The sequence below is a fragment of the Microcebus murinus genome, chromosome 1 (genome assembly GCF_040939455.1).
Source record: "Microcebus murinus isolate Inina chromosome 1, M.murinus_Inina_mat1.0, whole genome shotgun sequence".
Classification (NCBI taxonomy): Eukaryota; Metazoa; Chordata; class Mammalia; order Primates; family Cheirogaleidae; genus Microcebus; species Microcebus murinus.
In genome coordinates, this window is record NC_134104.1 from 118,370,665 (window position 1) to 118,398,120 (window position 27,456).

At 36.4% G+C, this 27,456-nt stretch overlaps 2 protein-coding genes across 2 annotated transcripts; one reads left to right on the forward strand and one right to left on the reverse strand.

Annotated features, from left to right (window-relative positions):
* Nucleotides 1–5,799: 5,799 nt before the first annotated feature.
* LOC105884045 (large ribosomal subunit protein eL39-like) lies at nt 5,800–5,980 on the reverse strand. Its single transcript, XM_012787735.2, has one exon. It carries the CDS (start codon nt 5,978–5,980, stop codon nt 5,801–5,803), a length of 180 nt encoding a protein of 59 aa, XP_012643189.1. The 3' UTR covers nt 5,800.
* A 4,086-nt stretch (nt 5,981–10,066) lies between these two features.
* On the forward strand, nt 10,067–25,476 carry DBR1 (debranching RNA lariats 1). Its single transcript, XM_012787744.3, has 8 exons — nt 10,067–10,411; nt 10,998–11,122; nt 13,252–13,332; nt 15,997–16,082; nt 17,584–17,808; nt 20,302–20,382; nt 20,621–20,766; nt 21,242–25,476. Exons 1-8 carry the CDS (start codon nt 10,215–10,217, stop codon nt 21,939–21,941), a joined length of 1,641 nt encoding a protein of 546 aa, XP_012643198.1. The 5' UTR covers nt 10,067–10,214; the 3' UTR covers nt 21,942–25,476.
* The last annotated feature ends 1,980 nt before the right edge of the window (nt 25,477–27,456 follow it).

The following is a 27,456-nucleotide window of genomic DNA, read 5'->3' on the forward strand; positions in this document are numbered from 1 at the left end:
CGGAGGTTCACGCCTATAATTCCTAGCACTCTGGGAGGCCGAGGGCGGAGGGAGGATTGCTGACAGTCAGGAGGAGTTCGAAACCAACCTGAGGGAGACCCCCCCCCTCTCTAATAAAAATAGAAAGAAATTAATTGACCAACTAAAAATATATATACAAAAATTTAGCCGGGCATGGTGGCGCATGCCTGTAGTCCCAGCTACTCGGAAGGCTGAGGCAGCAGGATCGCTTGAGCCCGGGAGATTGAGGTTGTTGTGAGCTAGGCTGACGCCAGGGCGCTCATCCTACCCTGGGCAACAAAGTGAGACTGTGTCTCAAAATAAATAAATAAATAAATAAATAAAAGAATAGGTACTCTAGTGCCTGCATGCTGGGGCTTAATCCTTACTCCTCCACTTTATCAGCTACATTACCTCGGGCAAGTTAGCCTCCTTCTGTTTGTTTCATTATCTGTAAAATAAGGGTTAAGGAGGACAGAGGAGTCAATAAATGTAAAGCGCTCAGAACAAGCCTGCCTTTGACTTGATTGACAGGTTTTACCTTCGTACTGCTCAAAACCAGTAAGGTTTTCACTGTGTGGTTGCAGTGAGCTTGTTCTATTGCTTGTTTTCCATTTCTATAGCCACTCCCTAATTCAGGCTGTTACAACCTTTCCCCTGGACTACATAACAGCAATAGCCTTCCAACTGGTCTTGTAGCTGATAGCCTCTCCTTCATTTTGCTCCTCACTGCTTTCCTGTCTTCCCCAGTACTTGGTTTCCAAACTCACTGTAGCGTTTATCACCCTTGCTTATGGATCAGTGTTCCTTAACAAACATTGAGTTCCTGGAAGATAGGAATTTTATTTTAGACATTACTTCTGCCATAACACTATTTCCCAAACTTCAGTAATGCACATACTACCTACATGATTTTTGCCCATCTTTCCCTAGGTGTTATCATTGATTCAATATTTTTCTTTAAGGACAATTTCAACTCATTTAAAAATTCTAGCCTCCCACAATATTTTGGGAGGCCAAGGCAGGAGGATCACTTAAGTCCAGGAGTTCAAGACCAGCCTGTGCATCATAGTGAGACCTCATTTCTCCAAAAATTTTAAAAATTAGCTGGGCATGTTGGTGCACACTTGTAGTCTCTGCTACTCAGGAGGCTGAGGCAGGATTGCTTGAGCCCATAAGTTTGAGGCTGCAATGAGCTGTGATCATGTCTCTGCACTCCAGCCTGGGGGACAAAGTGAGACCCTGTCTCTAAATAAATAAATAGATAAATAAAATTTTTAGCCTCATCTTAAATCATAATATTCTGTGAAATCAAGTTTGTTGTGTTCCTTATTTTTATTCTAGTAAACATTAATGTACATGACTACAAAAAGTCTAAATGTCCATCCATGTATCACCTAAAATCACAGCAAGTACTGTATACTGCAAAGGGGCAGAGTGTAACCCTTGCACATAGTATACATAGGTTTCAAATGAATTTTCGGTTGACATTTGTCTAATATGGAGTCAGAGCTGTACTTGATCCACACTCCATCCGTTAGCATCAGCAATATATCCTCCAGGAAATCCCTCCCCCAAGTATGGAGTAGATGACCCCCCCATGTGTTCATGCATTCCTTTGTTCTAACATAGTCTCTGCAACATTATATTGTAATTGTAGGATTTGTTTGTTTTTTTGGTAATTGTTTATTTGTTTGTTTCCTCATTATACACTTAAGGACAGACATTAGGAATTTCATCTTCTAGGTCTTTTTATATCAGTGCCTAGTACAGTCAGTAAATATTTGTTGAATGAATTTTTTGCTTTAGTTTGAGTCTAGGACATATTTGTGTGCAGATAGTTTATGTGGAAAGTGCTTCCAAGGAAAAAGAATTTATGAGCCAGGGAGAGTGAGAAAAGAAAGAAGAAAAAGTCAGTATAAGTGTCTATTATTGAGGCCACTGTTTATTCTTCAAGCACCTCTGAGAAACATACAGCAAAAGTATGGATTATCCATACTATGAATTATCCATATTCCTGGATTATCCATCTTGAAACTAGAGAATTTGTCCACCACTCCCACCCTGTATTGGTTGAGGGTTCCCTAAAGGCTGTTAACTCCCTGCCTCCTAGATTGTATTTGTGCACAGAACAGAGAGGGCTTCCTTAATCTGATGTAGAAAACAGAGTCTAGTAGAATATAGGCAGCATAAATCTGAGCTTACATAGAACTGTCACTGCAGTTCTATGCAACTGCAGTTGTGACTGAAATCAGAGCAGAGAGGAGCTAGGGAATGTGCCTCTAGACATCCAACATCTCTGCTACCCAGGCTTTCCTGATTTATTTCCAGAACACTGACACGGCCATTTTACAGGAATGAAACATTGAATAGCCAACCTCTAAATTTAAAGATTAGGAATCTTGCTTCTAGTTCAACTTTTGCTGCTAAATAACTTTATGTACACTCTTCGAATCAAAGTCATGAGTGGAAATTGGGGAGTAAAAGGAAATTTTGATTCAGCCTCCAGGTAATAGTTAAACTTGATGCTGTGTTGAATAGGGAAATACCCCTACAAACAGGAATGAAATTTCTCCCTGTCCTCCCATGGCTCTTAGAGCACTATGAATTTTTGAAAAAAAATAATTACAGCAAAGTTTGAGTTTAATGAAGAAAAATAGAAATGCAAAACAGGGAGTAAGTAGCCAGAAAGAAATCTGAAAAATATTTATAAACATCTGTGTGGAATTTCCCAGGATGAGAAACAAAGCCAATTTTTAAAAATAGAAACCTATCTATGCAAAAATAGGAAAGCTTAAAGCATAGAAAGATAGGTATAAATCAAAAACTGAATTATCCCAAAAAGAATTTAGAAGAATTTCTTTAAAGATTTGAAAACAGAGGAGACACTGTAAATAAACGAAAAGAGAAAATGGACTAACCGTGGTATAGAGGAGATACAGCACAGTTCAGTAGCTTTACTTGTGCATGCACTGAACTAGGGTTTCAAAGTGGAATAAAGACATGGTTCCTGCTTTCAGCAGACAGGAATAAAAGTGAGATTGTGAGAGGTTCAATAATTTGCTTAAAGTTTCTTGGGGAGCATGAGGCTGAATTAATTTGGGCACAGGTTTCTCTGGTTTCAAAATTCTTTCCAGAGCTCCCACAGTCCTCTGGGACCTGAGAGGATTCTCCCAGAGGAGACTGCTAAGCATTCACCTACGCAACCAGCCAATACAGAAAGTCTACAAAGGCCTTGCAAGGGGAAATAATGTATCAGTAATTCATCAGGTCCACAAAGGGAATGAAATATGTACATGCACAAAGTAGAAGTCGTGAGATGTTTAAAAAGTCTTTTATTAGAAACCAGAGCAAAAAAAGAAAAGAAAAGAAAAGAAAATGCTGATTTAAAATTGTGTTGCTACTATGGTAAAATTCCAACTTACAAATGTAGAAGAAACAATGAAAGAAATGATACCACTTGACAATCTTATGATTTATAATTATTTCAGGCAAAAATCATATTGATTTTTACCAATTTGTTGAACTAATTGGTAAAAATATGAGAAACAGGGTATATTTACATAGTCTCAAAGTATCTCTCCATAAGATGCTAATGATAGAGGAGAAACTTGGTAAACATTACTTTATTCAAGTAATTATAATTAGTATCACCGGAAGGAGATAAATAAACACCATGGTATGATTCACTGAGAAGGATACATCACTTCTGTAGTATTTCTGCCCAAAATACTTAAGTGTAATCATGAGGAAACACTAGATAAACTCTGAGGGATGTTCTAGAAAATAATACACATATGCACATACACCCTTCAAAAATAACATGAAAGACAAAAACTGAGGAATTGTTTCAGATTAAAGGAGACTAAAGTGATATGACAACTAATTACAACTTGTGATCTAGGATTGAATCTTGGTCAAGGAAAAATCTTTTTTTTTTCTTTTACTGAAAAGGACATCAGTGGGACAATTGGCAAAATTTGAATGAAGTCTGTGAATGAGGTACATTGTTAGTGTCTTGATTTTGATACTATTTTTATACTATACTACTATTGTCATGAAGAGAATGCCCTTGTTCTGTTCTTAGGAAATATACAGTGAAGAATTAAAGTGTAAAAAATTGAATCACTGTGGATTAAGGAATTGTTTTTCCTTTAATAATGAAAAAGGAACTCATTTTAAAAATTAAAAAAAAACGAGGACCTAGCCAAGAATCCTGGAAGTTTATTAATTTGAATACACACACACACACATACACACACATACACATACATACATGTTTGTACCTTATGTGCCAGGCACTATGGCTGGAAGTGGGAAAGCAATTATGAACAAGATAGATATATTCCCTATTCTCACAGAGATTCAGACAAAAGGTAGAGACAAGTGAATAAGTCATTAGATTGCAGGGTGATAAGTGAGAAGCTGTGGGGCCAAGGGAACACATAGGAGGGAAACCTCACCAGGACTGAGGTCATAGGAAGTCCTTATGGTGGAGCTGGCACCCAAGCTCTGACCTGAAGCATAAACAGGAACAAACCAGGCAAAGCCCTGTGTGCTACTCCGTACAGAGCCTGGCTTGTCCATAAACATTTGTCTAATTGAACAATTAAGATAACATTTCTCTGGATTTAGATGTGGTAACACTGGCAGATCCTCCAAAACCATGGCTAGGACAAAAGCTTCCATTATTTATAGAAGAGACACTGTAGAATCAGCCTGTCTTCAGATGTCTCTATGATCTTCCAGATTGCCTACATCACAGAAAGACATCCCCACTTCCCTTAAACAAGAGTGACCACATCAGGCAAAATGTGTTTCAAAATGGAGAAGAAAAAGTAACAAGTTAGGCAAAGTAAATCTAATCTTTTTACCATTTACAATACAGGAACAGAATTTGGAACTCATAAAACCTGTACATAAGAGATATTGTTTTTTTCTTCTTCTGAAATCAGAAGGTTCAACAAAATGTCTGATAAGTTTAAGATTCAGGGATTAGAGGTACCACATAACTCTTTTATCCGTTTGTGATGTTTGCTGCTTTTCACAACTTCAGCTTACAGTTTTAACGCCACGGGTATGGGCGCGCCTTAACTGGGTTTTCCTGTAGAGTGCTGCCATCAGGTGGTAGTAGGTGCCATAATCACATCGTTCAATTATAAGCTACAGATAGCAAGGATAAATGTATTTTTTCTGATGTTTGTAACACTTTATTTATAAACTGACTTGAAAACTCATTGCCCAGACATCTGCATAGTCACTCCCTTGCTTCATGGAGGTTTCTGCTCAATATGTCATCCTAACAACAAGGCCTTCCAGAATTACCATATATTAATTAAGTACCCTACATTTCCAATTCCTTTACTCTTCTCTATTTTTAGTTATCCATCTCTTAAACACTGCTCTCAATGGGCCTCAATTTTTATCCAACCTTATTTGTCTGGATTTCATTGTCATTTTTTTCAAGAAGTGCCCATGAGTATTGTCTCCCTGGAGTTCTTTTCAAAATTGCATATCTGCTTGTTGCCTTTTACATGAATGACAAATTGGCTGGCACATCATACAGGAAAACAGAACCCACTCTAGGTATTGTATTTTATTATTGTTATATTTTCAAACAAAATATCTCACATATTTATTACTGAACCAGCTTATTAGTGCAGATCTTACAAACAAAGAGAAAAACCATTTTCCCAATTTAAAGTGTCTGTCCTTGGAGTGGTAATACTTTCAGCTTGATATGGTAACATGATAGTGACCTTGGTACAACATAAATGTGTGTTATTTCATGTGCAATTCCTTATAGACCCAGCTTGGTTCTTCTCCAATGTCTCCTCTTGGAGTTGTACCTGATTTTATTACCAGTTTTCATCGGAATCCTCTGGGGAATGGGATGATTTTGCTTTTGTTTCTTGGCCAGGAATTGCTCGATTCTGACTGTCTTGTGGTGGTGATAAATGGAGTCAACCGTACATACCATGATGGCAGAGAAAGGGAGAGAGCCCACTCTAGGTATTTTAAACAAAAAGATTACAAATTACTGGGAGGACTGAAGTTGCAAACAGGGAAGGGGGTATTTTACTTAAGATCAGGAGCAGCAGAAAGTTCATCACCACTGAAGGAGCTTGGGGTGCTGGCCACCACTGTAGAAAGTCAGGCTTGTTTGCTGACACCACAATTGCCAGAGCCAGAAGAGAAAAGAAACAGCTTTTACCTTTCCTCTACCTTCTAATCTCACACAAGTGCCTCCCACTTGTAAAACCTAATTCAGAACTCAGCTGGCAGGGGAGTCCAACAAATGTGGTTTCTTAGCTTCTAGTTCCTGCAATACAGAAATGGGCAGAGAACTGAAGATATGTGTATATATAATATAACGTGAGAGTAGTTGCAGAAATGAAGGTCCTTTACCCCTAAATATTTCCATTTGTGTCCTGAAAACAAGGAATTCTTTTATATAACCCAGTAAAATGATCAAAATTTGGAAGTTAATAATAATACTGTATTATCTAATCCACAGACCTTATTCAGATTTTGTCAATTGCCCTAATAAATTGTGTTCAGTTGTCATGAATCTTTAGTCTTCTTTAATTTTTAATATTTCTCAGTCTGTCTTGTATTTCATGACTGTCATATATAATTTTAAAAGGTTATTTTCCAGAATTCTTCTCAATTTCAATTTGTCTGCTGTTTTTTCAAGATTTGATTCAGGTTATGCATTTTTGGCAGGAATACCACAGAAGTAATATTGTGTCATATCAACAGGCATTTCATGTAGATTTAACCATTTCTAATTAGGTTAGCTTTGATCACTGTTAAGATAGTGTCTGCCAGGTTTCTCTAGTATAAAATTCCTATTTTTAGTTTTCTTATTAATAAATATCTTTTGGAAAGATACTTTGAAACTATATAAGTAACCTGAAATAATGGATACTTTGGGACTATGTAAGTATCCTATAACTCTTTAAAATTTTACCATTTAGTTTTGGCATTTTGGCATTCATTGAAGATTCTTGCCTGAAACAATTATGATGATAATAATGATGTTGATGGTTGTAATATGGTGATTTCTAACTTGAACTTTTCTTCTATACTTATCAGTGAGCATTCTTGTGTAAATAAGAGCTCTCCTTTTTCTTGTTATTTATTTATATCAGTATGAAATAATAAATTTCTACTTTATCTAATGGGCTGTAGTTTTTTACTGATTGTATATTTTGATAATGAAATTGTTCCACATTTGGCCAGTGGAAATGCCTTCAATCTGGCATCTTTTTGACAACCTCACATTCTTTAAGCTTTTCCTTGACTTCTGAAATATTAAGATGATTCAGGTTCATTTTGTACTTTACTTGTCCTAGAATCAGCCATTTCAACCAGCTGAACTAATGTCTTTTAGAGGAGAATGGTATTTAGAAGTCAGGATGTGGTTGTACCTAAGAAGTTTTAATTAACACTTCTGTTCAGCCTCACTCTAGATGATGCTCTTTTTAATTGTGTTTCCATAGTTTACATGTGGTTTCTTTTCCTCTTGTTCATTTTTGGGTTCCTCTATTTAGATACCGTCTTTATTCTGATAAAATCCAGTAACTTCTTTTCTACTGTCAAAGGCAAAATTACAACACATTTAGTTTAAAGATCTTATTTGGCTTTTATTGTGATTCTACAATTGGGCAACACCTCATCCTACAAAATAGAATGAGTATTCCCACTGGGCAATAGCAGAACGGAGTGTTTTGTGAGGTTGGAACAAGAAAACAGAACAATAGGAAAAAAGTTGATTTGTTAATATCAATTAACATCAGATTACTTTTTGTAAGGGTTAAAGCAGAGTGCAAGTCCTTATTATTCTCATTAAGGTAGTTTGGAATCTCCTATTTTCAGAAAAAACTTGTCTGTTTTGGGGTCTATCTCCTTTCTTAAAGTTTCAGTTTGATTATGTGGCACTTAGCATGAGTGACTCCATTTTGGTTTGTTTGGGTTTGTTAGGGCCTAGTGCAGGAGCTAAATTCAAAACAGTGGCTTTCCGTAATTTTCATTTAGCATCACCAAATCTGAGCTGCATTTATTTTCCCCATGGGACCACACACAGTTTGAGAGCACCTGCCTGTTCAGTGAGTGGCCCTTCACATTTATCAAAGAATTATCTTCATTGTTCACTCAATCTGTTTTTCTCTAACAACCCTCCTATTTCTCCTCATTCAGAATGAGAAAGAGGTGAGGATTTCTATTTAGTTTGATTCTCTATGGATTTGAGAAAATCAGTAAGAATTCTTAAGTTTATTGACTCACTGATATAGCCTCTGGAAATAGGGTTTGAATTAGGAATAGAGTTAGGAACTGAGACTGACTTTTCTATGAAGTTTAAAAACAGGCAAAACTGATCTGTGGTGACAGAGGTCAGAATAGTGCTCTTCTTTTGAGGGAAGGGACTTGGTGGGAAGTACAGAGGAGTCTTTCAGGACTCCAAAAATATTTAATATCTTGATATGGGTAGTGGTTATATGGGTGAAAACATATGTAAAAATTCATCAAACTATGCACTTGAGATTTGATTTATGTTACTTTAAGTAAGCTATACCTCAATTAAAATTTTTTTACATGGAGAAAAAAGTTCTAGAAGAAAACCATTCCTATAACTTAAAAATGAAATGGAAAAAGTTAAATTTAACAATGTTGTAAAAAGCATCCATTGTTCTATTTAAAAAATCTGATACAGAACGAAAGGAAAATATTAAACACTAATTGGAAATATTAGATTTCCATCTTTTTTCTACCCTCTTGATCAATTTAAATATCTTGAAAATTATATCTTGCCTGTAAATTTGAAAGAAATTGCCCCCAAATCACTCTGGGCACAATGCCTTTATATCTTTGCCAATTTTTCCAATGTTTTCTGTTGTTATTGTTCTGTTTACATGTACTGCTTCATTTTGAATTAATTTTTGTATCTCTGTTCCTATTTATTTTATCTAGTTTTTTTTTTTTTTTTTGAGACACAGTCTCACTTTGTTGCCTGGGCTAGAGTGCCGGGGTATCAGCCTAGCTTACAGCAACCTCAAACTCCTGGGCTCAAGTGATCCTCCTGCCTCAGCCTCCTGAGTAGCTGGGACTACAGGCTTGCACCACCATGCCGGGCTGATTTTTTATATATATGTTTTTAGTTGGCCATTTAATTTCTTTCTATTTATAGTAGCGACGGGTCTCGCTCTTGCTCAGGCTGGTTTTGAACTCCTGACCTTGAGCAATCCTCCCGCCTCGGCCTCCCAGAGTGCTAGGATTACAGGCGTGAGCCACCCCACCCATATTTTATCTAGTTTTTAAAAATAGGCAGAGATGGATTTATCATTCTCTGTATTGCGTTGATTAGATCATCTTTTATTGATTGAATTATCCAGGTGTTTTTTTCTGTTTGCTTGTTTGTCTTGGTCACTCAATTCTTCATTTATCAGTTTGGTTCTTTACCCTCGTAGAAGTTTTCGAGGCATTCACCTGCTTTCCTTGAGCTTGCATTCTAGTTAGGCAAACTATTTGGGAGGAAAATGAAAAGTCTCTGGCCCTCACTTTCTTTTTTCTTCTTTTTTTTTGCTGCCCCCGCCCTCGGTTGCCGGGGTGGGGGGTGGGATGGGGGCGTGGTGTCTGACCCCTTTTAAAAAAATAAGTAGTAATTTTAGAAACTCTTAGGGGGGGTAGTTTTTAAAAACCCTCCGTGAGTTTTAAAGTTTTATTTTAAAATTTTACTTATTTTAGGGTGTCTTTGAAAAAGTCTTGTTTAATTTCTGATTCACTTTCAGGCAACCGTCTTTGCCATGACAGGTTCGTCCTAGGGAATTCGCCAATCGCGCCTTCTCAGTCGTGTACCTTGGGTTAATTTTATCAAACTGAAATCCTACTTCTGGGGATTTTATTTACTACTTTGGTTTTGAATTTTAACATCTGTCAGACTGCTAGGTCTCAAAGACCTGCGAAGACAGACAAAGCCCAAGAATCAATTTGAAAGTTCCCTGGTATCCCGGTGTTGGCCGCGCCGTTCCCTTTCCCTCTCTCGCGAGACTCGGAAAACGGAAGTGCGTTATTTCGCAGGCGTCCCAAGCGGGCGGCGGCTTTATTAATGCTGGCGGGAGCTGAGCGTTCAGTCTGGTCTTCCGCGCCGGCAGGCTTGGGCTGCCTGTGTTCTAGGGAGTTGCAAGCAGCGCTCCCGATCTCGGGCCGGCAGGATGCGGGTGGCTGTGGCCGGCTGCTGCCACGGCGAGCTGGACAAGATCTATGAGACGCTGGCGCTGGCGGAGCGGCGCGGCCCGGGGCCGGTGGACCTGCTGCTGTGCTGCGGCGACTTCCAGGCAGTGCGCAACGAGGCCGACCTGCGCTGCATGGCCGTGCCGCCCAAGTACCGCCACATGCAGACCTTCTACAGGTGAGGGGCGCGGCCCGGGCGTCGGACCTTGCCGTGCGAGGGGGGTTAGCCAGCAGTGGGAAGAGACCCGGGTCCGGGTTCGAATCTCCTTCTGCCACTAACTGCGTGTTTCTTTTAGATCCCGTCTTTGTTCACCCTGTCTCTAGGATCTGGCGTTTAGGAAATGTCACTTTCCTTCTTTCCATACACTTGTCTTAACTGTTTAACAGGGGATCGAAGGGGACTAACTGGAGGACGAAGCTGACAGGTTTAGATATCTACCTTGTACTTGATAGGATTCTGGGATTAGTTCATTTACTGATCCAGGAGTTTTTACTGGATGCCTGCTATGGACTAGTCCTGGTTCTAGAAGTTGAGGTTACAGCAATGAACTCGACAAAGTTCTTGACCTCATTGAACGTACACTTGAAACCCAAGGTGGCAGCTCTTCATTCATACGGACAGATGGATATTGGGCAATTCCTTTAGAAAGAGCTTTTTAGCTTTTTAACTTTTTATGATGAGCTCAGGTTTTTCCTCTGGACCTTATTTTGCTTTTTTGCTGTGTCTAATTGTGGTAACTGACGACTTTACTCTTGTGTTCTAGGTATTACTCTGGAGAGAAAAAGGCCCCAGTTCTCACAATCTTCATTGGGGGAAACCACGAAGCCTCAAATCATTTGCAAGAGTTACCCTATGGTGGCTGGGTGGCACCAAACATTTATTATTTAGGTATGTGTTCATGGGTAATTTTTTGGTTTGTTAGGATGAAGAGTCTAGTCAGGATTTGTGTCACTTGGGCAGCATCTTGAGATATAGGGTATGTGGGGTATATCATGAATTAATCATGAAAATTTAATTAAAATAGTTAATTAGTAAATGATTAATTGTGGAAATATCCCCATACTTCCTTTACTGTTTTACCAATAGTTAATATAACTACAAAGACCTTACACACTATTTGTAGTCCCTTTATTTTATTTATTTTTTATTGGATTAAAAAAATCCTGGCCCGGCGAGGTGGCTCATGCCTGTAATCCTAGCTCTTTGGGAGGCCGAGGCGGGCTGATTGTTTGAGCTCAGCAGTTTAAAACCAACCTGAGCAAGAACAATACTACGTCTCTACTATAAATAGAAAGAAATTAATTGGCCAACTAATATATATAGAAAAAATTAGCCGGGCATGGTGGCGCATGCCTGTAGTCCCAGCTACTCGGGAGGCTGAGGCAGAAGGATCGTTTGAGCCCAGGAGTTTGAGGTTGCTGTGAGCTAGGCTGATACCGGCACACTCTAGCCCAGGCAACAAAGTGAGACTCTAGCTTGGGCAACAAAGTGAGACTCTGTCTCAAAAAAAAAAAAAAAACTTTAAACTTTTTATAATGGAAATTGTTAAGCATACACAAAAATAGAGAATACTGTAATGAATCTCTGTACCTCTGAACTAGCTTCAACAACTATTATCATTCTGCAATCCTTGTTTTCAACCCACATCCCCCTAAACTTTTCTATAGGAAGAGATGATTGGAGGTTTTTTCTTTTCTCTTTTTTTTAAATTTCAGAATATTATGGGGCCACAAATGTTTTGGTTGCATAAATTGCTTTTGTACCATTTAAGTCAAAATTATAAGTGTGTCCATCACTCAGATAGTGTGCATTGTACCTGTTAGGTGTGAATTTACCCATCCCGTCCTCCCCTCTCCCACCTGATTGATTTCCAATGAATGTTATTTCTGTATGTGCACATAGGTTTTGATCGTTTAGTTCCAAATTAATGGTAAGTACATGTGGCATTTGTTTTTCCATTCGATTGGAGTGTTTTCAAGCAAACATCAGCCATTAGATTATTTCAGTTGTACATATTTTTAAGTAATAAGGAATTAAAAAATACTACAACTACACTGCTGTTATTATACTTATCTAAAGTAACAGCAATTCCTTATTATCTATTACTATGTCCATGGTTAGATTTCCATGCTTACATAAAGATGTCTGCCTTACAGTTGATTTGTTTAAATAGGATCCAAAGAAGGCAGCACATTTTATTTGGTTGTCATGACTCTGAAGTCTGTTAGACTATAATGGTCAGTTTCTCTCTTTTTCATGTGATTGATTTGTTGAAGAAAATGGGAAATTTGTCCTGTAGAATTTCCTGCATTCAGGATTTAGCTAATTGGATTCCTTGTATTGTTTAAAATGCTCCTTTTATCCTCTGCATTTCCTATAATCCTCATTTAGATTGACAGAGCTGATTAGATTCAGTTTCCATTTTAGTCCTTTTAAATATACTGTATACCCTTTCATCCCTTTATTTAAATGTATATATTTTTCTATAACTATAGGTTTTTCTAATAATCAAGTCATAACTTCAGAACTTTAGTTTCTCTATTGCTGATTGATCATCTTTTGACAGCTACAATATTGTGAAAAGGTGAAATTGTCAGGAGATGATAAATTAGAAATGTAGAAACTGCAGGTTCTTTATACATATACCTGTTGACTTTCACATTTATGACATGTAAATCCATCATAGGACATTTTTCCTTATCTCCGCCCCCCCATACCACCGCACTCCTGTTTTCAGTTAGGTGCCAAATGATGTCTGTTTCCCTCTCGACACCCCATGTCATTTGTTCCTTCCAGAATCTACTTAGTCTCTTGGCTGATCTGCTTCCAGTCTGCTCCCTAGTCTACCTTATATATTGTTGGCATATTACTATGTAAAAAGAATAACCTCATCATGGTATTTAATTTTCAAATCATTTTAGAACTGTGGAATTTCAGGCCTCTGAATGATTTATTCAGTTAGTGTAAAGAGATTGCTTTTGCCTATTATATTTTTAATTCACTGCATGATTTTTCAGGCTTGGCTGGTGTGGTAAAATATCGAGGTGTAAGGATTGGTGGAATCTCTGGTATCTTTAAATCTCATGACTATCGAAAAGGTATTGTGTTGAATTATTTTTAAACTTTAGAACTTGCCTGTGCCAGTGTAACTTATTCTTAATTTTTTATTATAAAATACTTTATACATATAAAAATACAGAGAACACTATAACATATATCTATAGAGAACATTATAACATATATCTGTGTGTCTACTAACTAGTTTTATCATCTAAATATTTGGTCAAATTTTTGATTATTATTATTTTGTTTTTTGAGACAAAGTCTCGCTCTGTTGCCTGGGCTAGAGTGCCATGGTGTCAGCTTAGCTCACAGCAACCTGAAACTCCTGGGCTCAGGGGATCCTCCTGCCTCAGCCTCCCAAGTTGCTGGGACTACAGGCATGTGCCACCATGCCCGGCTAATTTTTTATATATATATACTTTTAGTTGTCTGGCTAATTTCTGGTTTTAGTAGAGATGCGGTCTCGCTCTTGCTTAGGCTGGTTTTGAACTCCTGACCTTGAGCAATGTACCTGCCTTGGCCTCCCAGAGTGCTAGGATTACATGTGTGAGCCACCGTGCCTGGCCCATTTTTTTGATTTTTAAGATCTGAGCAGATGCCTTAAAAAAAAAAGAAAGAAAGCAGTACAGATACAATTGAAGTTCATTGTTTACCTGTCTTCAGTCTCATTCTCCTCCTTTCTTCCCTTCCTTTCCACACCAGGCAGTTGCTATTCTGAATCTGCTGTTTATCATTCGATTATTTTACATTATTACACCTATGTAAGAGCTTTAAACAATATGCTATATAGCATGATTTAAACTTCATATAATTATATCATATTGTTGTATCTTTCTGCAACTTCTTTAACATGTTTTTGAAATTCATGTTGATACATATAATCTAATCTGTTTACTTGTGAATAATATTACATTGTATAAGTATACCATAATATCCTTATTGTATCTGAATGAATTATACCTTTAAAGTTGAAGAAGTAGCTTGGATTCACATTGATTTCACAAATTTCATGAATTAAATTGACAGCTAAAACTTACATCAGTATAACTGTTAAATCACAAGTTTGTTCCCTGCTGCTCTGCTACCCATTATTCTAAGCTTTTGGCATGGTTGTACAAAAATAGGCTGTCTCCTACATGGCAGGTGTGGGAACAAATTGGAAGTACTCTCAGGATGACATTTTGTAATATATTAATATGTCTGTGGAAATTACAGAAGTACTCTGACCCAGCAGTTCTACTTCCACATATTTATTTATAAGATATATTTCCCAAGTGCAAAACGATGTGTGTGAAGTTTTTTATTTTAGCCTTGTTTGTAATAGAAAAAGGTAGGAACTTAGTTAAATATATCATGATATAACTATATGATATAATGCTATGATGCCAATTTTAAAAACAGCAGCAGCTCTATGTGTAACTGATGTGGAAAATATCCAAGATAAGTGAAAGAAACAAGGCATAGAACATATAATAAAGTGTACCACCACTGTGTAATATTGGAGCTGATGGATATGTTAGTTTGCTTGACTATAGTAATTGTTTCACTATGTATATGAATATCAAAATACCATGTAAATAATACATATGATTTTTAAAAATTAGGAAATTAAAAAAAAAAAGATTGTGGGCCTGCATTCTCATGTGAAAGCTCAACTGAGGAATGATTTGCTTCCAAGGTCCTGCACATGGTTGTTGGCAAGCTTCAGTTCCTCTCTAGCTGTTGGCTAGAGAACAATTCCTTATGCTCCCAATATTAGTAAAATAAAATAATAAATTATTGTTTCAAGCCAAAAAAGAAATATGTGTATTATATGCATAGGTAATATCCCTGGAATAAAATACAAAAGTTGATTAACCTCTAGGTAAGGTTACTGGTGACAGGAGGACAGAAATGAGAGGGAGCTTTTCTTTTTTCCATGAAGCAGCTTTATTGAGCTAAATTTATGTACTATTATAAGTATACAATTCAATGATTTCAGTAAATGTACAACTACTATCACCATCCAGACTTAGAACAACCTTTTTTTAAATTTGAGACAGGGTATCACCCTATTGCCTAGGGTAGAATACAGTGGTGTTGTCATAGCTCACTGCAACCTCAAATGTCTGGGCTCAAGAGATCCTTCTGCCTCAGCCTCCCAGGTAGCTGGGACTACAGACACATGCCACTATACTCTGCTAAGTTTTGTGATTTTTGTAGAAATGGGATCTTGCTGCATTGCTCAGGCTTGTCTTAAACTCCTCACCTCAAGCAATCCTCCCACTTCAGCCTCCCAAAGTACTAGAATTATAGATATGAGCCACCACACACAGCCTCAGATTTAGAACAATTCTATTATCTCCAAAAGTTTTGTGCCTATTTTCAGTTAATCCCTACTCCTACACCCTAGGCAACTATTGATTTACTGTCACTTTTTATTTTTTTCAGGGATACTTTTTACTTTATATCTTTCTGGTGGTATCCTTTAAATTTCAACTATGTGAATATACAGTATATTTCATAGTTAAATATAATTTAATTTTAAAAATCACAAGCCCCCTAATGAAATTACTTAGTAGTAGAAAATATCTGCAGATTAAAATGCTGAAAAACCAAAAGCACTGATGGCAAACATCAATTTAGGAGGAATATGTGTATGTATTTGTATTTGCAGTATTTAAGGGAATTGAATATAGCGTATTTTTCTTTTATCTAAGGTCATTTTGAGTGTCCTCCTTATAATTCATCTACAATAAGGAGTATATATCATGTGAGAAACATTGAAGTCTATAAGTTAAAACAGGTATGTAAAAAGTACATTACATCAGATTTGAACAATTTTTAAAGTAATTCTGTACCAAAATGTATTTTGATCATATTAATATGCTACTTCCAAGAAGAATACTTTAATATTTCTAAAATTTGAATCTCAAGTTGTCTTGGGGAGATTCACACATGAACATGTTTTTACTTTAATAGTTATGAATTTATTTTAGTAATAATAAAACATTTAATTCATGATTTCAAATACTATTACCTAGGGTAAGGCTAAAGAATAGATATTGAAATAAAGTGATATTTTAAAGAGAATATTAAAGTAAATATTTTATTTTATGTAATAGTAATTAAGTAATGGTATTTAAATAGACAGTAAGTAATAGTAAAGAAGATGGGTGATATGGGAAAATTGTGAAGGTGTTATCAAAACACTGCTTAATTGCAGAGTAGGTGAGATGAAGTTTTTGTTTGAGAACCCACTACATGCCTGACACCAGGCTAAGCAGGTTTCACACTTGGTATTTCATGTAATCTCTACTCAAATTCTGTGAGGGAAGTCTTGCTCTAACTTTATTGCTTTAAGGATGAAATGCTGAGGCTCAGGACTTCCCAAGTAGTTTAGTGGTAGAGCCTACTCAACTGCACTCATGCCCTTCTCCCTTTCCTAGAGCCTCCATAGGAGCATAAGGATGCTTATAGGCATTTCTTTTATGCCCTGGTCATGCAGTTCCCTGGAGTGGCTTTTCTCTTTCTCCTATCTAAATCCTACCAGTACTTTAAGACCCAACTTAGGATACCACTTCTCAATCATGACTTTTCAAGTTTAGAGTTGTCACCCTTCTCTGAATTTTCATTGCACCTCTTGTCCATACTAGTTACTCGGTGGTTAGTCATATCTATCTTATATTTTATATTGTCTTGCCTAGTTATTTAACTTGTTTTAATTTAGTTTTCCAAGTATTTATTTTAGATTACTTGAAGGTGCTGGGGATAAGTAAAGTGTGAAGTATATTTTGTGTCCTTTAATTATTTAATTAATTAAATACAAATTTATGTAATAGTTTTTTGGTGTATACAATGTGAGCACATTAAGAAAAAATCTGATAAATATTTGGGTTTACTGTATTAATTATGTTAGAGATCTCATGAAATCTTATGTCCTTCGATCTTCAAAATAGTAATTTTTTTACTAAAGGGGAAGTGAAATATGGTTATTATATACTTTAGAAAGTCAGTGCTAAAGACCTTACCTGATTGGCAGTCTAATCGAAGTGTGTCTCTGCCTTGTCTTGCCTCAGAAAATAGAATGATTTATGAGGCAGAGAAAAAGCTGCTTCTCTTTGCCTAGATGGATGCGTAGCCTAGTGTTCTCATGACTCCGTTAAATAAAGTGTCCTTAGAGTGAATTACATGGAAATCTAGAAATCTAAGTGGGTTGAATTGTTATGCGGTGGTAGAGAGAATAGAGGGGATTGTTTTTATTAATCTGTTTTTAAGAGTTTTCTTTCTTTTTTCTGTTTTTAAAGCTGAAGCAGCCTATAGACATATTCTTATCTCATGATTGGCCAAGAAGTATATATCATTATGGAAATAAGAAGCAACTTCTTAAGACTAAATCTTTTTTCCGACAAGAAGTGGAAAATAACACGTTAGGAAGTCCTGCTGCCTCAGAGCTTTTAGAGCACCTAAAACCTACTTATTGGTTTTCTGCACACCTTCATGTGAAGTTTGCAGCCTTGATGCAGCATCAGGTAAAATGTAACAAACACTTATTGAACATCTATAGACCAGGCACTGCTGGCACAGTTGTAAAGTTAGAGAAAGAAATAAATAATAACTTACCTTTTGTGAGTAGCTCAATCTCTGATGGGGGAAGAGACAAGCAAACAATTTCAAAATAGTATAATAAGTTTGATAGAATAGTGGGGGCCTGGCGTGGAGGCTAACGGCTGTAATCCCAGCACTTTGGGAATCCAAGGCAGGAGGATTGCTTTAGCCCAGGAGTTCAAGACCCGCTGAGGCAACATAACAAGAGCCCATCTCTACAAATATAGAATAATATTAGCTGGGCATGATGGCGTGTGCCTGTAGTCTTAGCTACTGAGGAGGCTAAGGTGAGAGGATTGTTTGAGCCCAAGAGTTTGAGGTTACAGTGAGCTATGATCGTCCCTTTGTACTCTAACCTAGAGTACAGAGACAGAACAAGACCCTCTCTCTCTCTCAAAAAAAAAAAAAAAAAAGGAAAAAAGAAAAGTGCTAAGATGCTGTGGGAGTACCTAAGCCAGACTGTGGTGGGATGGGGATGTGGGCACAGATGAAGATAGAGATGTTTTCCAAAGGAATTGATGGCTGAGCTGAGTCTCGAAGTACCAGTAAGAAACAGACTGTAAGGGTGTTTTCGTTAGAGGGACTAACATGTGCAAGGCCCGTAGTTCTAAGGGCATGGTGCATTTAGGGAACTGTAGTGAGTTCCTGTGGCTGAGGCATAGGGACAGATGAAGCTGGAACAAGATCATAACTGCTTTCTGGGCCATGCTCTGGAGTTTGGGTTTTAACCAGAGGGGATGAGGAAGTAAGATTTTCATTTTAGAAAGATGAGTTTGGCAGCAGTTTTCATGTGTGGATTAGAATAATGTAAAATGGGGGGGGGCAGAGGAGGCTATTTAAGCAAAATAGGAGGTTCTGACCTAAGGTAAAGAGAGAATACAGAGAATGAAGCAAATTCTAGAGAGATTTTGGAAGCAGAATCATCAGCATTTGGTGACTAAGGGAGGAGGGTGTCAAAGATGGTGCTTGGATGGAAGATAGAGAATAAATATGTACTTATAATTAGGCTTTTATGGAAGTACGCATTTCTTTCTTTCACCTCTGATTCTGGCTGAATTCTGACTGTCCCATAAAGTATTTCCATAGGGAAACTGTTCAGAAAATGCTGGTTTAACAAAGGAGTTAGAGAGTTCTTCTAAAAGAATTTCTGGGAGTCTTTAATGCACACAGTGGACACTGCTTTTCTCAAGAGTGAAATGTAACATGTAGTGCTTCCCAAACTTGACTCATTCATGTTGTAGCATGTATCAGCATTTCATTCTATGGATATATCACATCTACTTTTTTTTTTTTTTTTTGAGACAGAGTCTCACTTTTGTTGCCCAGGCTAGAGTGAGTGCCGTGGCGTCAGCCTCGCTCACAGCAACCTCAAACTCCTGGGCTCAAGCGATCCTCCTGCCTCAGCCTCCCGAGTAGCTGGGACTACAGGCATGTACCACCATGCCCGGCTAATTTTTTGTATATATACTTTTAGTTGGTCAATTAATTTCTTTCTATTTTTAGTAGAGACGGGGTCTCGCTCAGGCTGGTTTCGAACTCCCGACCTCGAGCAATCCGCCCGCCTCGGCCTCCCAGAGTGCTAGGATTACAGGCGTGAGCCACCGCGCCCGGCCCATCACATCTATTTTTGATACAGTATCTGAGAAAGCTTTTCCTAACCCAAGGTTACAAAGATTTTCTCCTGTGGTTTCTTGTTAACACTGTATAGTGTTAGTTCTGCCAGTTTATTTTTAAGCTCCTTTGTTATCTTTAATCCTTGTGTTATATGCTTTGATTTGTGTGTGTTATATTCTTTTTTTTTTTTTCTGATACTGAGTGCTGCTCTGTTGCCCAGGCTAGAGTTCCATGGTGTCAGCCTAGCTCACAGCAACCTCAAACTCCAGGGCTCAAGCTATCTTCCTACATCAGCCTCCCAAGTAGCTGGGACTACAGGCATGCGCCACCACAGCCAGCTAATTTTTTTCTATTTTTATTTTTTTTTTCTTTCTTTCTTTATTTATTTATTTTTCTTCTAAAAAGCATTGTGAATTTTTCTATTTTTAGTAGAGATGGGATCTCGCTCTTGCTCAGGTTGGTCTCTAACTCCTGACCTCAAGCAATTCTCCCGCCTCAGCCTTCCAGAGTGCTAGGATTATAGGTGTGAGCCACTGTACCTGGCCTGTGTGTGTTATGTTCTTTGATTTAACATTATCATCATCAGTTTTTGCTTTGAATTTTATAAGGAAAATTAAGTCTGGAGAGGTTAAGTGTTTTGGCAATCATTGCACAAGAACTAACTTGTTTTGGAAAAGTAATAGTCATTCCTTTGACATACAGTTTAGGGGTATGTGTATAAAGATTATTTTTATCTTGTTCAATGTATGAATTACCTATGATATTTTGACATTCTTTCTTAAATTGTGGTTCATATTGTCTAGGTGAAGGATAAAGGACAGATAGCCAAAGCAACCAAATTTTTAGCCTTGGACAAATGCTTACCACATAGAGACTTTCTTCAGGTAAAAAGAATTAAGTAACTTTGCAATATAGTTTTAGTCTTCCAATGTATAAAAAAATTATTAATTTTCCTTTCAGAATTTATTTGTGCTCCTCATAATTTATGTATTCTGAGAATTCTTTGGGTATGTTGTAGTTAAATAAATTTAAAGTGAATTCCTTTTGAATTTTATTGTTGTATTAAAATTCTCAGACTATTATATATATGTATTTCTTAAAATTATTTCTTTTTTCCTATAGGTGTTAGAAATAGAACATGACCCCAATGCTCCTGATTATTTGGAGTATGATATTGAATGGCTCACCATTCTCAGGGCTACTAACGATCTTATTAATGTGACTGGACACCTGTGGAATATGCCTGAAAATAATGGCCTGCACACAAGGTGAGTCTGACCTTATTTAGGATTTGCTCCCTTCATTGCATGCATAATTTTTATCGCCCCACCCTTGTTTTTAATTGAGGGAATTGTTGAATGAGTGTCAGAACAATTCACGGTTTACTGACTGGTATAGTCTAGAAAACTACAAGTTTTCCATCTAAGGAAGACAAGAAAATAAGACTGTCGAATATTAACTCAAATAAGTTTATATTATAAGTGAATAGAGTGCATAAAAATATAATATAGTAAGGTAATTTATACTTGTTTTGAGGTATGAGTTAAAGATGGCTTTTCTAAGAATTATTTTTATTATTTTTATTCCTAAATGCTCCTTTGCTAAATTAACTATAATTTTACTAAATGGAATTTTGATAGATGGCTTATTTTTTTATCCTTATACCTGAAGTCTAAGTTAGAGTTCATCATTTATTGTTTGAAGCTGAAAAATGTAAAAAGCTATTGTTTTGAACTTTAATAGGTGGGATTATAGTGCAACAGAAGAAGCTATGAAGGAAGTTTTGGAAAAATTGAATCATGACCTCAAAGTTCCATGTAACTTTAGTATAACGGCTGCTTGTTATGACCCTAGCAAGCCACAGACACAAATACAGCTGGTTCATAGGATCAATCCTCAGACTACTGAATTTTGTGCCCAACTTGGCATCACAGACATCAATGTCAGGCTGCAGAAGGCCAAGGAAGAACATCACTTTTCTGGTGAATATGAAGAGCAGGACGGTGTGGAGAGTAATGACTCTGGAGAAGACAGGAGTGAAAATAACACAGACACATCTGCTCTGTCCTCTTTTAATCCAGATGAAATAATGTTAGATGAAGAAGATGAAGATGAAGATAGTATTATAAGTGCACATAGTGACGTGAATACACCATCTGTAGAACCTTCTTCTGATCAAGCTTCTGACTTTTCTGAAAGCTTCTCTGATATCAGGATCTTGCCAGGCTCCATGATTGTATCTTCTGATGATACATTGGGTTCCCCAGTTGGTAGAGAGGAGAAACCTGGAGAAGCTGTGGAGTCAGGGAATGGAGAGGACTTAACCAACGTGCCATTGAAGAGGCTGAGTGATGAACATGAACCTGAACAAAGAAAGAAAATCAAGAGGAGGAATCAAGCCATCTATGCTGCAGTAGATGATGATGATGATGATGCAGCTTAAGACAATTTACTTGTCTTAGTATTATATGTAAATATGTGATTTTTGAAACCATATTTTTAGAGTTGAATTTTTGACTAAAGACTTAATTTTGTAATAATGAAGTTGCATAAGAGAATTTTAGTTAGGAATTGACTTTAGGCTTTTGTATGTTTCAGATATGAATATATTAAAATTTCATATATTTACGTGACTGGGTACCTTTTTGGGGAAGATATACATTATTTCATTTTTTTTTCCAGCAAATACTTACTGAACATCTACTTTGTGCCAAGCACTCTTCTATAATATGGGACTATAAAGATGAGTAAGACAGATTTTTGCCTCCAAGAAGATATTACTATAAACATTTCAGTATATAAAATTTATATTTTGTTTTACAAAGTGAAATCATTATTATATATATAATTATGTATGCTTCCTTTTCATTTATTATAAGTATTTTCCTTGGTCAGCTTTTAATGTCTATCAAATAAAAATTGAAATTGAAGCTAGTAGATAAGGTATCAGGAGATAAATTACTATAAGTACTAAACATTGGTAGACAGACATAAAATCTCACACTTGCTGAGATTAGTATAAGCTTACTGACTTTTGCATCTTGTATTTTAGATTCACCTTTAACTTTTATGTAACTATAGTGACTGTACAGGTCATTTTTGGCATAGTTCACCTTAGTATTAATTACTAGCAGGTTCAAGTTGCATAAATGCTGACCCTCATGCTGTATGATAGATTGCTAGTAATAAAGTATTTTTGAAGATCCATGTAGAAAAATTACATGTTTGTGCTGTCTCTAGTTAAGATGCCTAGGCTACCTGAGGAGGTTGTTGCTTTGTACTTTGTATCAGGAGTCATGGAAACCAGAGGTCGTCCCAGGATCTCATCATTCCACTGCAGTCCAAATCCAGGAGCCAATCTAGGAGAATAATGTAGCAGTTGGCTTTCATCATGTCAGCATTTGATTTGAGAAAGGTCTAAGACTTTGGGGCTTTTTTGTGTTTATTTCTTTCCATTTTTTATTTTCTTTTTTGAGTTGAATATTTAATTCACTTATTTTAATTTTCATTATTTACCTAAAGGATTTAAAGCCATGAATTTCCCTGATTGCTGATTTAATTGAATTCCATAAATTCTGGCATTTAGTGTTTTTCCCCCAGACATAATAAAAGCAGAAAATGGTTAGATATAAAACAAATATTACAGTTAATAAATGGTGGTTCGCAAAAAAAAAGAGATAATCCATCTAGATTGCCTAATCAAAGAAAGCACAAATATTAAAAAAGAAAATGCAAAACTTACACAAACACCCAGTCCAGATGGTTTTAGGAGGAAACTACCAAGTCTTTTAAAAGCCAGATAATTCCTACTGTTATATAAACTGTTCCAAAATATAGAAAATGAGAGTTTATAGTTTTTTTATGAAGCAAGTATGACATTGATGTCTAAATTTGAAAAAGATTTACACAAAACACATAAATCAATCTTACATAAGAATATTGATGCAAAAGTCCTAAATAAAATATTAGCAAGCAATCTATAGCACATTTTAAGATCATATAAAGATCATATGGGATGACTGGTACAAAGATTGGTTCAATATTAGGGCATCTGTTCACATAATTCACATATTAATATACCTAAGGACAAACATGATTATGGATGATGAAAAGGCCTTTGACAAAATTCAACACCCATTTCTCATTTTACAAAACAATCTAGCACCTTGCTTAATGAGCAAACACTAAATATTCCCATCATAGCCAAGGAACAAGACAAGGATACCCAGTACCTCCATTACATTTTAACATTGTATTGGGAAGAGCAAAACAGAGGATCACAATAAGGGGAATCAGAATTGCAAAGGAAGAGGCATCTATGTACTGGTGACCTGATAGTTTTGGTGGAAAACAAAATCAAAACTAAAACTAATATGGTACCTCAGTAAAGTAGTAAGATATAAAATTAACATACAAATTAACAATTTTCACCCAACTACCAGTGACATAAACACCACCAACAGAAGAAACACGCAAAACCTGTAATGAGGAAAACCTTAAAATACACCTGAAAATACAGAAGTAGACTTTATGGAAAAAAATCTTTTATTCTTGGAGAGATAATTTTAAAGAGATCAATTCTTCTCAAATGAGCATATAAATTTAACACAATCGTAGCCAAAATACCAATACTTTTTTTTTTTTCTAAAGCCAGACAAGTTGACTTTAAAGTTCACATGCAGAAATAAGGACAGGAAAATCCCCCCAAAATCAGTGGAGGGATACTGGCCATCCCAGATATTAAAACATGTTATAAAGCCTGTAAAATTAAAACAATGTCGTATTGGTGCATTAATGGACAGATCAATGGAATAGAAAGACCAGAAATAGTCTCAAACATATATAAAATTTTAGTATATGATTTGAGTGGCATCTCAAATTACTGAGGAAAAAATGTTTTTAATAAATAGGGTTGGACATCTGAATATTTGGAAAGAAAGGAGCTTGGGTTTATACTTTATGTACCATAATAAACTCCAAATAGATTAGAGATCTAAATGTGAAGAATGAAACCCTATAAATACCAGATGAAAAAATGAGTAAATTTCCTTCTAACCTGGAACTGAGGAAAGTCTTTGTATTTCAAAATGCAAATAGTAAAAAGAAAGCACTGATGATACATTTGACCACATATAAAAATAGATAACTTTTGCATGGCAAACAAAACAAAGCACACCATAAACAAAGTTAAAAAATAAACGACAAACTGGAAAATATTGGCAACTCATATCACCACCAAAGGGTTCATCTGCACAAATGTAAATCTTTATATAGACCTAATAATCCTAGGAATAGGTTCTAAAGGTACATCTCCACAAATAAACCATAAACACAAGATTATTCATTGTAGCATTTATAATAGCAAGAGATTAGAAATAATCTAAATGTTCACCAGGAGAGGATTGGTGGAATGAACACCCAATGCAGAAATATGAAGCCTTGAAAAAAAAAAAAGAATGTGGTACATAAAAATGTATATATGAGTGTTCATAACGCATTGTTCATGATAGCCAAAGAGCAAAAATAACCCAAATGTCCAACTGATGATAAAATGTGGTATATCCATACAATGTAACATTATTCAGTAATAAGGGATGAAGTACTAATCCATGCTGCATGGGTGAACCTTGAAAACATGCTAAATGGAAGAAGGCAGGCACAAGAATCCACATGTATGATACCATTTATACGAAATGTTCAAAATAGGCAAATCCATACAGAAAGTAAATTGGTTGCCTAGGGCTGAGGGAAGGGAGTACGGGATAGTGAGGAATGACTGCTAAGGAATATGGATTTTCTTTTGGGGTGATATAGATACTCTAAAATTAGATTATGGTGATAGTTACATAACTCAATATATTAAAGACCATTGTACACTTAAAAAAAAGAATGTGAGAGATTCTCATGAATTGATATGGAGTGAGTTCTAGGTTGTTAAGTGAAAAGGCAAGGTGCAGAGCAGTGTATTATTTTTTGTGTAAGAAAAAAGTTGATCTTGTGCTTTTTTTCTTTTAGTTTTTTTTTTTTTTTTTTTTTTTTTTTTTTTTTGAGACAGAATCTCATTCTGTTGCCTGGGCTAGAGTGCCGTGGTGTCAGCCTAGCTCACAACAACCTCAAACTCCTGGGCTCAAGCGATCTTTCTGCCTCAGCCTCCCAAATAGCTGGGACTACAGGCATGGCCACCATGCCCGGCTAATTTTTCCTATATATTTTTAGTTTTCCAGCTAATTTTTTTGTATTTTTTAGTAGAGACGGGGTCTCACTCTTGTTCAGGTTGGTTTGGAACTCTTGATCTTGAGCGATCCTCCCACCTCGGCCTCCCAGAGTGCTAGGATTACAGGCATTCTTTTAGTTTTGAAACTCTAAAATATTTACATGTTTCCAAAGTCAAAACTATATAAAAATGTATACTCAGAGATGTCTTGCTCCCATTCTGAACCCCCTCATCCTATTAGCTTCTCCCTATCTCCATTAGTTTCTAATTTATCCTAGTAATGTCTGAGGTGAACCTTTAAAGTGGTGGAAACCCAAAACTTACAAGTTGTGGAAGTCATTGATTTTAGGACTAGCCTCCATCCCTTTCTGGCAGTAGCATTGCACTTTATACTTTTGGGAATCACCTCTACTGCCCTGGAATCCAGCCCTTACCTGTCCACGGGCAGTTATATGACTCAAGTTGTACCAATTGGATGCTCCCTCCTTGGAGTATGAATCTTTATCTTAGAGATAAAAGGGTGAAAATGGTTGGTGTTCATTAGTTTCAATGGCAATACCCTGACTAAACCATTGAGTAGTTTCTATAATCTATTCTACACCCTCAGAATTGCTCTTTTCTTAGCCTAGTTTTCCAGCTTTCCTTTCATCTTCTAATCCCTAACCCCTCATTTCTTTATCTCCTTCCAATAAATTCCCCTCTTGTTTAATTTGGCATAAGTTTTTGTGTTTGCAGTTGAAATACGATGACTGATATATATATTCCTGAGTACTAATGAGCTTATATTTGGAGTAGGGAGGTAAGAAAAATAAGGCCCTCACCTATTATTATTTCATTTACTTCTTCATTATTACCCTAGGCCACTCATTTATTAATTACAGAAATATGTATTGAAATAGCAGGATGCAGTGGCTCATACCTGTAATCTCAGGGAGACGGAGGTGGGGGGAAGGTCACTTGAGGCTAGGAGTTCAAGACCAGCCTGGGCAATATAGCAAGACCCCATTGGAAAAAAAAGAAAAGAAAAATACTGATAGAAATAAATATGTCCCAGGTGCTATGTCAGGGATATAATGAGAAAAACCAGATATAACTCCTCCTTCATGGAGGTTATAGCACAATAAAAGATTAATATCAATAATCATACCAATAATTGTGAAATTTCAACTATAGTATTGTGACAAATGAGAAGACTATAATATCATAAGAGCAAATCAAATGGACATTTGATTCACAGATATTGTTTAATATCATACGTTTTGGAGGTCTTGGTCAAAGCTATAAAATAAGAAAAGGAAACAAGATATAAGGGTTGGAAAGGAAATGTCACTATTTGCAGACCATCTACTTGTATCTAGACTATATAGAAAGGACAATAGCAAAATAAAGAATCCCCCCAAAAAACAAGGTTAACAAATTTGCCAGATACAAAGAGAACCTTAAAAATAAGTGACCTACAGATTCAATGCAATCCCTATCAAAATACCATCATCATTTTTCACAGATATAGAAAAAATAATTTTACACTTCGTATAGAACCAGAGAAGACCCTGTATAGCAAAATCAATCCTAGGCAATAAAAACAAAATAGGAGGTATCAATTTACCAGACTTCAAACTATACTACAAGGCTATCATCATTAAAACAGCTTTTTACTGGCACAAGAACAGAGACATTGACCAGTGGAACAGAACAGAGAATCCAGATATAAAACCATCCTCATATAGCCAACTAATCTTTGACA